The sequence below is a fragment of the Cinclus cinclus genome, chromosome 14, assembly GCF_963662255.1.
Source record: "Cinclus cinclus chromosome 14, bCinCin1.1, whole genome shotgun sequence".
Classification (NCBI taxonomy): domain Eukaryota; kingdom Metazoa; phylum Chordata; class Aves; order Passeriformes; family Cinclidae; genus Cinclus; species Cinclus cinclus.
The window spans coordinates 10,878,256-10,895,259 of NC_085059.1; the positions used below are offsets into that span (position 1 = coordinate 10,878,256).

General features: G+C 40.9%; 1 protein-coding gene across 2 annotated transcripts in view; it reads left to right on the top strand.

Moving 5' to 3' along the window:
- FNIP1 (folliculin interacting protein 1) overlaps window positions 1–17,004 on the top strand; it is a 64,686-nt gene that overhangs the window by 20,891 nt on the left and 26,791 nt on the right. For both annotated transcript variants that reach the window (XM_062502004.1, XM_062502005.1), the window contains exons 2-3: window positions 6,293–6,419; window positions 14,806–14,949. In XM_062502004.1, the coding sequence (XP_062357988.1) occupies window positions 6,293–6,419; window positions 14,806–14,949 (271 nt within the window). The remainder of the gene's footprint in view (window positions 1–6,292; window positions 6,420–14,805; window positions 14,950–17,004) is intronic.

A 17,004-nucleotide genomic window follows, 5' to 3' on the forward strand; every position in this document is an offset into this window, starting at 1 on the left:
AGAGCATGAGACTTGTATGCATGTGCAAATATTTGCATGCATACATGTACCTAAATCAGCTAAAACCTGAACAGGTACTTTTTGAAATGACCTAAGTGGAGTAGTCCCAAAAATATTTGAAAAAATTATTAATAGTGATTGTAAATTCTGCAAGATGTGTGAATTGCAGAGTTATTAAACATACTACACAGCTATAACAAAACCTTCCCACCAATTTATTTTCAGTATAACACTACATATTATGATTACTGTGTTGGCTAGGTTGCACCTAACCTATCAGTGTTGTCTTTTTGCTTGTGAAAAAACATCTGGCCTATGTATTAGACTTTAGAGTATAAATTAGGTATCTTAATAAGAGTCAAGTGACTCTCCTTAGAAGGGAGAAAAAAATGAAAACAAACTAAAGTCAGCTTCATATACAGGTAAAGAATTGGACAGAGCTAAGGATCTTTGCAACCAGTTGAAGTTGAGGTCCAACTTTGTTGTACCTGTGAAATACCTGGCTGACACACTTTGTTCCTGGTGGACAATATGTACTTAGTTTAAGCAGCACAAGTTTCCTGGAGCTCAAGAAGTGCATCTATATCTATTCCTGGTGAGGATTGCTAAGCTGGTAAATAATGGGACTGGCTTGGAGGTGGAGCAGGGAGCTGACCTCCACAGTGCTGCAGTGCCTGTGGACATATCACCCTCTTTCAAGATGTGAAAAGCAGGGGGCTTGGGTATTTTTTCCTTTTTTTTCCCTTTTTTTTCTTTTTTTTTCTTTTTTTTTTTTTTTAATTTTAAAGAAACATTATTTCCATGGGATAAACCTGAAACATGTCACCACTGCAAGCAGTCAAGGGTGGTTGTCGCTGAGATGATCTACCATCTGTCTATTCTTCCATGCTACTCAGAACCCATGTCCTGTGACTTCTGTGAAACCCCAGCTGAGGTCACCGTGGCAGAGGGCAGAGTCACTCAGGGCGCTGGGTGAGCTCCTTCGCAATCTGCCCTCGCAGGCTCCCTCCCTGCCCTGGCCAAGGCTCAGACGCTGATTTTCTGTGCAGAATCAGCAAGTGCTCACCACCACAGTCACATAGCCCTGACATGACCTCAGCTCTTGTAAAGACAAATATCTTGCAAATTTTTTTCTAAGTGTAGGGCCCGTGGTTTCTGTACTTTAGGGAACTTTCTTCCTCCTTGCAGCCTTATGGTTGTGTTATGTCACCAGGACTTAAACAGAATCTCTCTCTTAAAATGCCAGCTTTGCAAGTCAGCCTGGATCATCCTTGTCTTGTGAATCGTGAGAAAGTTCTTCTGTGTTTCAGGTGCTGTTCTCGAAGAAATAAATAACTTGCCCATGCCTCTAAGAGATGATGGCCTTCCCAGGCTGCAAGCATCATTAACACACATTGCAGTTCTGTTTTCATTGCTTCCGAATTAGTTGTGATCTTTCAGAATGGTCTGTGCAGCTGTTTTGTGCAATAATGGTCAAATAATAAGTGAATTACTGAAATGCAGTAAGAAGGTATTGAAGTATGTACAACACTCTCCCCTCCCATCATTAATTCTATATACTCAACTTTTGCTGTATCTTCTCAAAGCCAAAAGAAAAGAGAATCTATTATAAGATCATAGAAATCTGCAGAGGTGTTTGGGCAGGAGAAGGGAATTCCTGGTTGGAAAAGGCATCTCAGGGCTTAGAGGAGTATGATAGGATGGCTGGACTAGGCAAGAATCATTTTCCTCCTGGACTTGATCACCATTCCTTGTAGCAAAGCAACTGCAGGATCCTGTATACTGGGCTGTATAGGTACAGGTGAGTGTGCTTTGATGTGGATGTACATGTCCACAGAATGTGGAGATAATCTGAATCCCAGTGCACTCAGTGGAACAGTCTCATATTTACAATGTTAGCTCTTCCTGACAGATGCAGGCTCTGTCAAAGGCCTGTGTAGAAGTTGGCTGGGTCTAAGCACCCCTGCCACAAGGATAATACCTGGAGAATCATCATCTGCAGGTGCTGGAGATAAGATCTGGAATCCCTGTGCCTCTGTTCTGATGCTTATCTAGCAGGAGTGAAGGAAGATGTTTCCTTCCACCAGAGCCTACCAGGGGAGCATGGGGCAAGGTGGGCCCATCTGCTCTGCTGGGCTGTTCCTGTCACCCTTTAAAAAGGTGCTAACATGAAAACTATGCAGAACAGATAAGCTGGCATAAACTATAAATATCATTTGCGTAAATGCATTTAAAAATAGTTCCAAGTGATTCATCGCCAGGCAATTTTTATAACTATGGGTAACGTGATGTAGGAAAACAATAGTTTGACAGATAGTTTTGACTTACTTTTTACATGTTTAGTCATATTCTGGTTTTGAGCAATCTTACTTTTTAGAAAACTCTTTTCCAATTCCTACCTGCTTAATATAGTGTTCATTTTATTTTAGTTGCTTTACTTTAAGATTTCTAAAGTATCTGGTTCTATTAAAAAGTAACCAGATATTATCTAAACTGTGTTAATATAAAGAGTTTTGAAAGTAAAGTCTCAGCCAGGAGGGAGGATAATGCTAAGCGAAACCTTTAATGTAATGAAGAAGTGTTCATGTTCTAGGTGAGAATGAGGAGGAAGGAACGTACTGGGATTCAATTACAGGGGGAAATCCTGTATTTTAATTGTTGGAGTGGTGATGAAGGATTTCTGTGTTTGTTGTATTGTCTATTAACACTTGCATGGAGTGAAATAATACCAATTTGCAGCCATTCAGTTCTTGCTGAGAAATGTTGATGGTAGTAATAAATTCCAGGAACACAGGAAAATTCATCCTCAGAGAGGAGTTGGAATTCTGGATTGCTGTGAATCTCTTTAGTAGAGGTGTCAGGAAGCATAGAGTGGATTTTTAAATGTAAGCTACAGGTAATATTCCTGGTGATTGAAGGTAAAAAAGGCAGAAAAGCAAAAAGGACAAAAAAAGGGAAGAGCTGAACAACAGTAGGGCTTAAGTGTGAATAAGCATTAAAATACCATTTTTCAGGTCTTGATCTCATTTTTGCTAGTTTCTAATAATTCCATCATTAATCATATGGAATTTTCCCTTTCTTTCACAAATATTTCCTTTTCTTTTGCATTCTGTACTTGCATGAGTGTCTGTGTGGGGGCATTGGATGAGATGCCCTCCAGAAGACCCTTCCAACCTCAACCAGTCTGTCATGGTGTGAGAATTGGGTTTTATTTCTGAAACATCCCATACAGCATTTACACATCAATGGATTTCTACTCCACATAGGTATTTTTGAACATCCCATTCTAGAGGAATGCCTACTTGTGTAGTGGAGATTTCCACAGGAGCAGTGTCCTGCTCAGAACTAATTTGTTTATCACCAGTTTTCCTCTTGCTCCATGCCTGAACTCACAGCACTGTGTGGCAAATTCACAAAGACTTCTACTGGTGAAAGGTATTTGTGGTTTTCTTGGTGGTTTTTTTTTTGTTTTGTTTTGGGTTGTTTTTGTTTTTTGTTTTTGTTTTGTCCTGGGTGATGCAGCAAAAAGTCCTCATTAGGAAACTGTCATTTCCAGAGCAGTGTGGGAGACTCACCTTTCATTAACATTGCTAGAACACTTGATTCTATGTCTCCTGGTTTTCCTGTAGGAACCTCAAGAAAATATCACTTAAATGTCAAAGTTAGTTTCTGTTTATAAACAGAACTAATTATATTCAGGAGATCTAGGTCAGTTTTCATCTGCCTGAAGAGGAGTGTTGGAGTGCTGCCCTGTTATATTTGTTTTGAGAATGTCTCTTGCAAGCAGGAATTTTATGTTTCTGGGGATAATCTTTTCAGATATCAAGCTTAACTGTATTTTAAGTCTGCTAACAACAAAAGCAAAGCTCTGTGTCCTGCTTCCCCCTCACTGGTGGGGGTGAGTTAGTTGGAGGTGCCAGGCTGCCTTCTGTTTACTGTCTGTCTGAATGAACTTTCCCCCAGCTCTCTGAAAGGCTCTTCTGGTTTGGGAAGTGGCCTGCTATTGCCAGGGAATGTTTTTGCAAGGCTGAAATGTGCTTAAGGATGCTATTATGTAACAGAGATAGTGCTTCTTTGGAATTATCACGAATTATGATGGATAATAGCTACTAAATGTTTGTCTGGAGAAAGTTAAAATGTCATGTGAAGAAGCTGAGAAGTAAACAAGCTCTTGTTACCTTCATCAAATATGTTTGTGAATACAGCAAGAGTTTTATATTTAGCTTTCTCTTCTCTCAGTGTGTAATCTGCTCTTGGAGCTTTTTATAAGTAGACTTCCCTAAGATCTGTAACAGCAATTGCTTTTTTTGCCAGTAATTTCAAAGTCAAATATCAAAAGTACTAGGTAGTGGAAAGTATGCTTTTGTGTAAGTGTGAAGGAAATTCAAATGCGTTGCAAGGGTGGAGCAAGCAATGCCACCCTTTTGGCAAGCAATTAATTGTTATTGTCACATAGATTCTTTATAGGAACCACAGTGGCCTATCTGGAAAAAATGTTCATTTCTGGACTTCCACTAATTTCACTTTAATATATGGAGGCTATTTCTCCAGGAATTTAGTTTATCCAGGGGTCCTCCTCACTTCTAGCCAAAGTCATGCTCTTACCAGGTACCATCCCTAGCCCTAGTGCCGCTTGTGCCTCTTGGTTGGTAACACCCCAGGCATGTATCAAACTGGGGCTTTTGTGTTCTTACATTTTCTGAAATGCAAGATGAGGTTAATTAGGAGAGCCTCCAGTAAGTGTAAGCTTGGCTCTGAGTTTGCCACTGTGCTTGGGTTTTGGTACAGAATTTGCTCAGTTTGTTGTCTGCACTTTGTGTGGCCATTTCATGGTGCAGATAACACTTGGCTTTAGGTGCCCAAATGAGAAGCTGTGTGGCTCTTTGCCCCCAAATCTAGACATGAAGTTATTTCAGCTCAAATTGCTCAAGGTTTTCTTTCTTGTAATAAGTTGATTTGCACATTTGTTGCACATCATCTTCTCTGCAGCTTCCGTTTTTCTCTCTTGTTGCTAAATGGTGGGGATGGGCAGATTAGGAAATAGATTCCTTGTCAGGACGGTGTGTAACTGTATGTCTTGGTGCTTAGTTTCACCTCGCTGGGACTACACTAACTGTAAAACTTGTGTACCTATACTGAGCAGCCTTAAAAACTTCTGATAGCTGACGATGACTTTGGTGATCAAATGGATTTTCTGCTGTTAAAGAACTTGTTGGTCACATAAAGCATGGGTGCAGAGCAGGAAACCCTTTGGGTTAGAGGAGAGGAAACTTTATCGTTGCCTTGGAGTCTAACATGCCAGGTTTAACCCATGTTATTTCCTTGCTGAATTACATGTACAGCCTCTTGCAAATTGGGAATCTGTCCTTCATTAATGGCTTGTTCCAGTGCCTTGTTTGTGGCTTCTTGAGGTTCATGCTAACACTGCTTGCCTAAAAGCCAAGACTAAGGAAGACAGAATTTCACTTGATCTAGGAAGTGGCTTGTAAACTAGCTGAAAGATGATTCCTGATGGTTTCATGGTACAAGATACAGCAGGTGTCTTGTTTCCTATCTTCCAAGAATTGAAATGTTGTCAGTGAAAATGGATTCCCAAGCCAATGGATGAGAATGCTTACTGGGCTTTGAAGTGATGGCTGGCTTTTTAAAATAGAAATTTAAGATGGTGACTACAAAGCGCTCTTAAGGGGAAGATTATGGAATGGTTTCCAAGCCTGATCCCTGCAAGCTCTCCCTTTGATCCTCCTCTGGAATAGTGACACTAGGGAAGGTTCTGGGGCTTCAGGAAAACTCCTTCTCTTGGAAGCCAGTTTGGGAATAGGTGTGGTAGGACTGCTTTGTGTGGCTTGCTGCCCATGCCTTTGAGTCACAGTGGCTTATGTGGAGAGAACCAGGTGGTTCTTCCAAACCACCCTGTGATTATTCATCTTGGAGGTTTTTTGTGTCTTTAAACCCAAAAGCTAAGTTCTATGACATTGATTTTAGATAGCTGGAACTTGAAGAAAACATATCACAAAACAGAGCACAAGATCTATTGATGCTGCACACATCATTTTGTGCAGTTGTAGAGGATTGGTGCAGTTTACAGCAGTGTAATTTGGCACACGTAGGGGAAAGAAAAGAAAACAAAGGGCATAGTTCTGGCTGTAGGATCAAAGAGTTTGATGAAATGGCATTGAATTTGTTTGACTCTATATTTTAATCAAGCGGTATATACAGATAATGTAGAAAGAGCAGTGTAATGGAGAGTTGTGGTAATTGATCCTTTTGCTCTTTTCTTTTTTAATTAAAGCTGGCCTTTGCCTGAGTTTGACCCAAGCCAGATCCGACTGATTGTGTATCAGGACTGTGAAAGAAGAGGACGGAATGTCTTATTTGATTCCAGTGCTAAAAGAAAAATAGAGGATGTTTCAGTGTCGGTGAGTATTTTGCTAATTTACATGTTCATAGTTGTATTTTTTCAAATAGCCAAATTGATAAATTGCATATGTTCTGTTTTTTTCACATTGACATTTAAATGTTGGTTATATGCAAGGCTGTATTTAAATGCCTGTTAAGTTGCAAATTATTCAGGCTTCAGTGGTTTTACTCTTACCAGCTTTAAATACTATGGTGACCTTTTTATTCTGGGATTTATCTACGTTCTGCTCTTTCAATGAGAAAGATTCCTTCCTGGGGGTGCAGCAGGCAATGCTAGGGATTGAAACAGGGCATGAACTGGGATTTATTGATCTGGTTTTGTACCACGGTGGGGTCTGGATTCTTACTCAGAAGTCCCCCCAGCCCCGTGTCCTCTTGTGTCCTGTGTGCTTAACTGTTGCCAGTTGTTGTTTGTATGCTTTGCTGACAGTTTTGTCACATGAAGTTACTTGAAAACTCTGTTTTTCCTTTTGGCATGATTTACATGGTAGTCTGTTAATTGAAACTAATGGATGTGGTCAGATGAGAATACTTCTTTCTAAGGGCTGTGGCCAGAATATTAGTTTCTAGCCACAGTTCTACTGAAAGTGGTGGTGTGAGGCTGGACAACTTACTTTGCTTTGAACTTCCTTTTCACCATTTCTAAAAACATTCACAAACCATTTTAAACTCTGCAAGCAGAAAGCATGGTGTGAATTGAAATTATTGATCCCAGCTGCTTTTACCTATAGGACTTACAGACATCCTTCTGTAAGCAGGAGTACACAAAATAACACATTGCCCCCGAGCCCTGGCTTTCCTGTTGAGTATTGGAGTTCAGCAAGAAGATTTTTCATCCAGCTTTCCAAACTCTTCCAGGCCACTGCCGGCCTGATGCTCTTAACCCTTGTCTCAAGTGCTGTGTCCAATATCCAAACCTCTGGCACAAACTTCCAGGCTTCTCCATTGCTTACTCCAGTGCTTTTATAGCATGAATCAAGATCTCAATTTCCTAGATTTTATAGAGAATTTGTGAAATAAAGCAAGTTTCACAAATGTTAAAAAATGCATCTTTCTTTTTAATTTAAACTTGTTAGAATGGTTCTGTTAGTTCCTGTTTTTCCTGATGTTCTTGCCAGAAAAACAAGTTTTTAAACACAGGAGATCTTTAGAAATGGTTTATTGGTATGAATTGCTGGCTGTGCTTATCACTATTACTTAATTAATAAAAATAACTTGCAGTATAAGTCCTCTTGCCACATTTAAATTAATTTCTTGAAAGTCTAAAGTGTCTTTAAGATGGGTACATGCACACTGAACTTGCAAACTTCACTGTTTTGGGTTACCTCAGAAAGTTCATTGACTGTGGCATCTCAACAGCAATAGGATAAATCGCTGATAATGGAGCTGATATGGTTCTGTATTAATATTTCCTTTTTCTTTGCTAAGGGGGAAGGAAACAGCTGTAGTCACCCATCTCCACATGAGACTAGTGGAGGAAAACTGTTTCCTCTGCGTTTGAAATACCCCGAATTCTTTTCTAGAAACTTGATACATTTATTTTATATTAGTATTAGGATTCTTTGAAAGAGGATATATTGAAACATTTGCTTGCCACATGTATCTGCTTTCTGCAGCATTCAGATAATGTCCTGAAAGGCAAAACTGTTCTCATAAAACAAAAGTTTGCAGGTAAAAACATGCAGTAGTCTTCAGCCTGGCTTGATGTGAGCTCAGTATGGGATTGTGTGGTTAGCAGGATGTACTGGCCATTTTCAAGGAACTGCATTGTTCATTTCTCTCGCTCTTTATCATGATTTTCATTAGCAAGGATGCACCCTGCCAGATCTTGACTCTAAGCACATTCCAAGGCAATCTTGCCCTTTTGCAGCCAGCTGTGTGTGGGCTGGGCACTTTCCCTTTTGAAAGGGTATCTGTTCAGCACCCCACAAAAAGCAAGGCTTTCTGCATCTCTTTCCCCTCACCCCTCATTTCCTAACATGACTTGTACCCCTGGATCTACAAATAACACCGGGGAGACATCTGCAAGAGTGCCTGACAGTGGCCAGGCTGTTCTGGTTCAAGTCAAATCAGCCTAACACAGAGAATCAAGAGGGTTTCACTTTGCTTTATGGTGCGGTACTCTTCAGTTCTCATTTTCTGTTGTTTATGAGCCACAGAAGCAATTACAATTTAAGAATTGTATGCCTGCAGCAAGGTGATATGTATTTTGGTCTGTTTTATATATATAATCCCTACATATGTCAAAAGTTGTGTGTGGTGGGCTGAAGTTGAACATGGCTCAGGCATTTGAGTTTTCTAAGGGAAGGTGTGGTCATAAAATCTAAGGAGCATCAGAGAAAATTTTTGCAGACACTGATGTTTCAGGAAATAAAACAGAAAGTGCTGTCTTTTTGATCGGTGAAAACTGCTGAGTTTGTGCTCACACCAAGCTGGGTTTTCATTAGTAAAGCATTACTAGGTTCATCTTACCTGTTAAGAAAATGTGGCTATAACACAAATAAAGACCTTGTGTTTTCATTGGATATTAAATCAGCCTCTTCATGTCTTCAGTAAAAGGAAATATTAAGTAAGCAAGAATTTAGGGAGGGTTTTGCACATCGGGAAGGTAGTTGAGCTTGCAGCGTGGCCATTACAATATTTTAATTGCCCAGGAGAAGTCATGATTCCCTCAGTCTTGCTAGAGTTAAACTTGGTGAGGGAAGCTGAGCAGCAGTCTAGTGATGGATAACACCGGGAATGTTGGCCCAGTGCTGTGCCAGGTGGAGATTTGCCTCAGGCAGCTGTGGGCATTTTGCATGCGGGAAGCAGAGAGATCCCGTTTGTGAGTCCTATACCTTTCTGGTGCCAAGCAGGAGAAGTCCTTCCACAGCTTTCCAGGGGATGGGCTATTGATCAGCTGGGCTCTGAAAGCAGAGGGGAAAGGCTGCTCTCTCCCGAGCATCAGAAAATTGTGTGTGAGTTCTGCCATGATATCCCAGAAACAGAGTGGCTGCCCCTACCAGCCCTGTGGCACTAGGTCAGGAGCAAATGCATCAGAACAGGCATTTGCCCATTGAATGTAGCAGGGCAGTGTTTGGTATGAGGAAGGGGCATTACTGATGCCTTTACTGAACAGCCTCTGTCCCCATCCAAGCACCCACATCCCTTGAGTTTTTTAGTATCAAAGAACTTCTATGGGCAAGCTTGTGAGTTTGAGCCACTGTCTCCTCTAGAGAGTTATTGTTTTTGTTCCTCATGGGCAGTAAGTATCTAATTTCTAAAGAGACTGTTATTTGATGTTCAGGTGATAGTGTTACAACCTGTGACTGGTTTCTTGCTGTTAGACTCTTTCCTGTGCTCATCTGCTCCTTTTGCTCTGACACCTCCTCTCCTGCTCTCTGCTCCTGGGTGCCACCAGTCCCGTTCTCCTCCCTGTACTGTGGGCTATACTGAGTTCCTGAGCCAGGAGCTGTGTATGAAAACACAGATAAGTTTTTCAAAAAGCTGTGGTACCAGGTCTCCTTTGAATTTTAAAGAAGCACAACAAGCAGCTCCTTTTCTTCCTTAAGGTGCAGCAGCCAGGTGGCCCAGCCAGTGCTGGGCAGTCAGCCTCAGTTCTGCCTTTCCCTGTGCTTGGCTTCCCAATCCTGACACTGCATCCACACTCAGCTCATGCTAAAGCTGGCTTGTGTTTACTGTGTGGCGAAGGAATTATGTCCCCGTAACTGCCAGCCTGCAAAGGCTAGCTCAGGTATGAGGATTTCACCTCCAAGGGCTGGTAATTGATTGGGATAAGGATGCCACAGGAATGGTGCCACGAGGGAGGAGTGGGGAGTGAAGTAAAGCAGAAGCTGAAAAAGGGAACCTTGGATCATGGCTTCCCTTGGAACAGGCAAAGTGAGTTCAGAGACAGGGATTAACTGTTTCATTTTAATGCTCATTTTCCTTTTTGTGTTGTCAGTGGGGATTTATGGCAAGACAGTGGTTAACGTTTGGGATCTGGCTGGAGAGAGGTGCTGATGGGACATAAAAGAGCAAAAAGATTTCCTAAGTTTAAAGATCAGCCTGGAGGAAGGTATGAAGTACCGGGAGGAAGGAGGGGTCTCAAGGTACCATGAGGAAGAGAAGGGAAGAAAAATAGAAAGGATCCAAACTGCACTGTGCTGAGCAGAGATACAGAGTTTGGGCATGTGGTAGGAAAGGGGGAAAGACAAGGAATCAGAGAAGAGCTGTGACTTGTTGCCAGGACCCAGAGGCAGAAGAAGGTTTTCAGAAATAACATTTGTTTTGGTTTTCTGAAGAAATGAAAGAGAGATCTGGGATGCAGAATTTGAGATGTAGAGGTGCAATAGTGAACTTCAATTTGGACAATGGAAAGTTCACTTCTTCCACTAGCTGTCTTTATCTTTGAATAATTTCACTAGAAGGTCATAGGATACTTGATCTCCTTCAGCAGCAATTTGTTTTACACCGAACGTCATATTTATCCCAAAGCAGAGAAATGGCAAGCTGTTTGAAACAAGCCAGGATTAGCCACATGTTCTAATATACTTCAGCACTGGATAAATGTTGAACAGAAAATTACTTTGAGGGATTAGTAATTGGATAGTGAAATCTTTTGCTTTTAGGTGAGTTGCATGAAATGGAGACTCTGAACACTGTCTCTCAGGACAGGTTTCCAGTGAGCAAAGCAGAACAGATGGATAAAGCTGTAAGCACAGAGATCAAGTCTCACCTTTTTAGCTCTGTGTATTTTCTCTAAACAGACATGGAAAAATACTAGTGGAGTAGAGGAGCATGGGGTTATCTTGACTTCATTCTCTGACCTCTGAGTAACAGAGGAACTTGACAACTCTAGAAATAAAGGAAGATTGCAGCACTTGGCAGCTGCATTTTAAGAAAGGTGTCTAGAGCACTTGAATGGGAGGAATGAATGCCTATTCGGGTTACTCCCATGTCTGTATGTGGATACATACCTTTCATTGCACGTACAGGCCAACTCATATTAATGAAGCAAAATAGTTAATTTATCTGTTTTGAATTTTCTGGAAAGACTGTTTTGAAAATGAGGAACAGAACCCTTGAAGAGTAGCAACTTTGTTTGGAAATAAAGATTTCTCTATCACTGCCACCACACTGGTATTTGAGCACCTGCTGTTGCAGAGGCAAAAAAAGAGGAGAGCATACGATGACATTTCTCTTCCTTTCTGTCACTCACTCACAGCCCTAACACACCTACAACAGAGTCTGATTTAGTTCAACACACCAGGCTCCTTTCAACTTTCTTGTTATCCCCATAGCAAAACCTGCCTAGCAGAAATTCCTCTTCCTATTCACAGCACTGGACACATTTTTCCCACTTGCTGAGAAGAATAGAGACTTTGTGTCAAAGAGTTAAAAGTCTTTGCTGACAGATGTGAAGAAAAAGAGACTCCTGAGGAGGAGCTGAGAAGAAAACTACTTTGTACCCTGTACCCTATAAAGACATTTTACTCTAGGATTTCTTCAGAACTACCTGATAGGTCTCCAAGACTTTCAGCAAACCATGATCTCTAATGTCAGAACTGGGACTGCCAGAAGTCTTTGGAACTGGGTGATATCTGCAGTGAGCTGGCAAGGAGACAACAAAGTGTGACCCCAGCAGGGAGAGCAGTGTGGCAGCCAGGAGCAGAGCTGCCCATGGAATCCTTCCAGATGATGTTCTTCTCTCCAGCAAAAACAGGCATTTCAGAGCACTCCAGCACCACCCTGCCCAGGGATCGGATTTGACCCAACTGTGTCTAATTGGGAAGAAAATTCACAGCTTTGAAACATTTACTTGTACAGTTTTTAAGTAATTAGGTTACTTTTTTATTTTTGGAAACCTGACTTGAATATCTTTGGACTATTATGTGGGATGTAAGTAATCCCACTCCTCTGGTGCATAATATCTTGAGATTTTTTAGCATCTAAAATTTCATTGACATTTGGAGTCAGAAATTGCAGAGGAGAGGGTCACTGCAAGTACTTGATCTCATTGTCCAGTGAGTTCATGTTAGGCACATGCTAAGTTTGTGAAAGAGCAAACACCAAAATTCATTGGTGATCTGCATTTTAGGGGGATTTACTATTCACAAGGTTCTGAAAAGTGGGAGTTGAAAGATTCTGAACTCATTTAGAGACTCCTTGCATGAGTTTTGGTTCATTAAGCTGCACTGTAAAGACCAAACAGCCATTTTCCTGGTTTGCTGTTTAAATTAGGCAAGTATTACTTCAAGTTACCTGACAGCCCTGTGGATCTGGGAAAAGCTGCTGTGCAGAAAAATGTAGTGATAATGAGAAGAAATTATGTAAAAGTAATTAATTTGCAAACTCAGCCTATTCTTTTTAATGCACAGAATTTTATTTTCTCTTATAAAGTTAGTAAATGCATTTCTACAGTCTCAAGGAAGCTTAGTTATAATTGTAACATTTGAGAAGGAACTTTCAACATCTGATGGAAAATGCAAGCTGAAATGTGGTTTGCCTGCAAAAGCTGCTGTAACCCTGTGGATTGTGTGTGGTTTTATCACATGATGCTTGCCTAGCCTAGGACATTGTTTTTTGTGTCAGAGATAAAATGCAATTCTAGCTCACAAGCCCCTACTGAAGTCATATGATGATCATTCACATGTTCACCCATTGTGCTCATGCCACAAATCCTCAGTAGCCATTAGCAAATCTACATATTGCCAGATTTCATCAAGTTCTCCACTATGTCAGAAGGAGAGGATGCTGCTGTGTGTCAGGAGAGCACAGAGCCGGGGGAAAGTGAATATTTCCCTCCCCTCTGCCACAGAAGTACTAATTTCTCTGCACATTTTTCCTTGAGGCTTTCTGTGGCAGCAGCTCTCTAAGGGAGAAGCAGTGAAGGCCGCCACATGGGGCTTTATAATCCTGGCCATTTTCTGCTGCTTTGCTAAACATCACCCACAAATTTAAGTCACCTGTCCTTAAAAAAGTAACTTGGACAGCCTAGGACAGAAGCGTGGGACTCCAGTCCCTCCACAGCAGTAGGGCCAGACATCTTTTTGAGCAGCTATTGCTGATTATTGAGGAGTCGTGGAGTTACTAATGTGTTCCTTAGCTATTTCACCCTTTTCTTTATGCCTTTTCCTTAAAGATTGAGACATGGTCATGTTTTTGGATGAAGGGGAAGCTTGTGGCAGGGAGCTGTGAGTCCAGAGATTAAGCTGTGACATATAACAGCACTTCTGTGTTCTGATCTGTCCCTTAAACCTTGCTTTCAGCAGGGTTTGCTTCCAGCTTGCTCCTACTGGTTTGGTTATTGTGTAGGAAATGGTAATAAAGGAAGTCTTGGGGCACAGTTAGTGTGGAATTTTGGGCAGTGTAGACTATTTCTGTTTCCTAGTACTGCCCACCTGCAGATGTAAATAACGCCAACCTTACGTGGGTGTGCTGAAGTGTAATGAGTGTGTGAAAAATACATTGAGATCTTTAGGTGAAGAGGGTTGGCAGTGCCAATGCTGTTGTAAACTGCATTGACTTGGTGGGTGCTGATTCTGCTCGGGATGTTGGGATTCTCAAGGGGAATCACAAATGTTTTTAAATAGTGAATGAAACAAAGTGAAGCATCTCCCGTGCCAGTGATCAACAATTCTCTGCGTAGAGTGGACGCAGATCCTGCCCATCCTGTACATCAGTTCCAGCTCCAGCTGGGCCCTCTAAACTCTCTTCTCAGCTGTGCTTTCTGTCTGAATCTCTATCAGAATTTATCTTTTGGATTGATTCTTCATAGTTTTGTGAATCTTTTCTGGCTTCTCTGTAACAACTGTGTTTTTCAGCTTTGTCCATTTTCAGCCTCACAATTCCCTCATACAGAAAACCTAAGGAATGTGTCACCTCTGTGCTGCTCTTGAGAAAGACTAGGGGAACTAGACATACCTAGGGAGAGATCTGTGTAAAACAGGATCTTTTCTCTCCACTTGCCCTTGTAACATGAATCTCCTGAATTGTGTGTTATTCTTGCTTGATAATTAAAGGTGAGCTGCTCCTTCCTCTGTGCTGCTTACACTCCTGTGTCGTCTCCACTCCAGCAAGCACAGGGAGTAAGGTAGACATAGCCATCCTTCCTTTAAATGCTTTGGTACCATCCTCTCTCCTAATCCTGTGTCTAAAAAAGTCCTCTTAGGAAGATGGAGTTGGACTGACCTGCTGGCTCCTGCCTAATTGGAAATAAAAGAGCTCAGCTTTCCTTTGGACAGCCAGGCTGCAAGAGATATGCATATATGTTTTGTTACCTGTTTCCTGGGATGTGAGCCTTTCAGCTGTTAAATGTCTTACTTAAACAGGTAAGTACAATGATGCTAACAGTGATTTCAGATCATGGGTCTTTGTGTGTCACATGTGTTGTCTTTATTTCAGAAACTCTGCAGTGATGCTCAAGTAAGAGTTTTTGGGAAATGCTGCCAGCTAAAGCCTGGAGGAGACAGCTCTTCTTCCTTGGATAGTTCAATCAATTCATCTTCTTCGTTCTCTGATCCAAAAGAACAATGCCCAAAATACCAGGTGAGTTGTTTTTGTTTTTTAATTTTTTTTTTTTATAATGCACGTCAAAGTGCTAACAGCAAGTGAGATATGACTGCTTTAAAGTACTTGAAAAGGGAGGCTGGCAGTGGAGAGCAGTTTTCAGCCCAAGACCCTGATTATGACTCAGGAATGTTTAACACTGTAACTTTGGGTGTTATCAAAGTCTAAAACCAACCAGCTGGTTCTCTGGGGATGTGTCTTGAATGGCAGCGATTTCTCCAGGGTGTTTGTTCCATTTGTTGACCGAGGTGATAACACTCATTTGGTGTAATCAGAGTCGGCACAAATATCTTGGTGTAGATGAAGTAGTTTATTTTATTGTCAAATGCCAGGGAAATAACAGAGAGACATGTTGTCTGTAGGGGTAGTCTGTGTAATGGGTTTATAAAGGATTCAGTGCATTTGAGTTCCATTTTATAGAAGAGATTTTGGCCATGAGAGTGGCTGGAGTCATCTGACATGGATATATTTTTGTCATCTCTCCTTTCACGGATCACAAGTGTTTTATGTTAAGCCACCCCAAAATAGAACTAAGCCCTTTTCACTCTTTGTAATGAAGTAATTGTGTGTTTGAGGGAAGCTGCTATCTCCACAACCAACTCTGGAGTACAATACTACTGATGTCTTTATCTCCCATAGATAGAAATGAAGAACCTTCCAATGCTGACTTTCCTACTGTCATGTTAACTCCTGCTATATTTGGCAATCTGTGTATTCTTGTTTTCTCTTTCTCACCAAGCTCTTTTCCACAGCTTGGGTGAGGTGGCTGAAGATCTGTTTTTCCTTCCTCCCTTCCTGGCAGGTCATTTAACTGCTGTTATGAAAGGAAGAGATGTTTCTGTCAGCAGCTCCCTTCCAGCACAAAGCAGCCTTCTTTGTGCACTGTGTGCCCAAGAAAAATCATGCCCCCCACTACCCAGAAACTGTCTCTCATCCAGAACAGGCTCTATGCAAACAATGCTCAATGTTACAAAAGAAAATAAATTTTAGTGTTTGGCACGAGCATGCAACTTTAAAGCTGTGGAAAGTTTTCCTTTTGAAGTCCCCATTTCCTCAAGTGTATCACTCACTCAAAATCTTACTGAGTTGAACTAAAATCACAGTGGTTGTGTGACTTTCAGCTGAAGTTGGTCTTCCACAGCGTATTTATTGTCAACTATCTACTGCATTCATCAGACTCCTTCCAGGCTTGCCCAGCAAGTGAACAGAGAGATAAAAATACAAGAATTCTTTAATGTGCAATAAAATTTGGTATTGGGTATGCAGAAGGGCCAGTAAGTTTGTCCAGACTTCACTCAGCATGGCATTTCCTATGTTCTAACTGCTGTGTCTGTAACCTCAGAGGTTACTTACTGGATTGCAGTATTTATAAGTTCTCTTTTTTGTTTTTTTTTATACGGCTATAGCATAGAAGTTCAAATAATAAAATATGGGATTTTTGAAATGCTGTTTTATGTTTTCTTGTTTAAATATACTTAGATTATATATGAGCAACTTTAACTACAAGGTGAAATACAGAGGTTTTGTTCCAGGCTTCTTTATTTGTAATTATGACCTATATTTAACATTTATTCTTTATTTAATTTTTAATTTACAAATATACTTAGTTATTGGCAGGACAATATGTACAGTAAGGGGAGTATTAAAAGCTGTAAATATATTCAGAAATGTAATTTCCAAGTCATGAGAATGGTACTGTCTCTAATATGCTAATGTGCAATCGCAAACACTTGTGGTTATTTTATGATCAGTTTTTATGGGAGCTCTAAACTGTGTTCTGAGGAGTTGGTTTGTGTCCAGGCTGTCAGTGCCACAGGTTGTGCCCTTTTTGCCAGATACTCCATGGCTACTTTTTGTTTGAGTTTTTAATATTTAACCCCTTTCCCCATTTGTTTTCACTCTGCTTTGGTCTTGAGTTACCTGTAATTTTCAGCATTAGAGGTCCAAAGAGTTGAGCTGTAACCATGTTTCCATACTAAATGCATTAAATACGTGTCTTTGGTTATACATGGTAAAATTATTAAGTGTAGATAA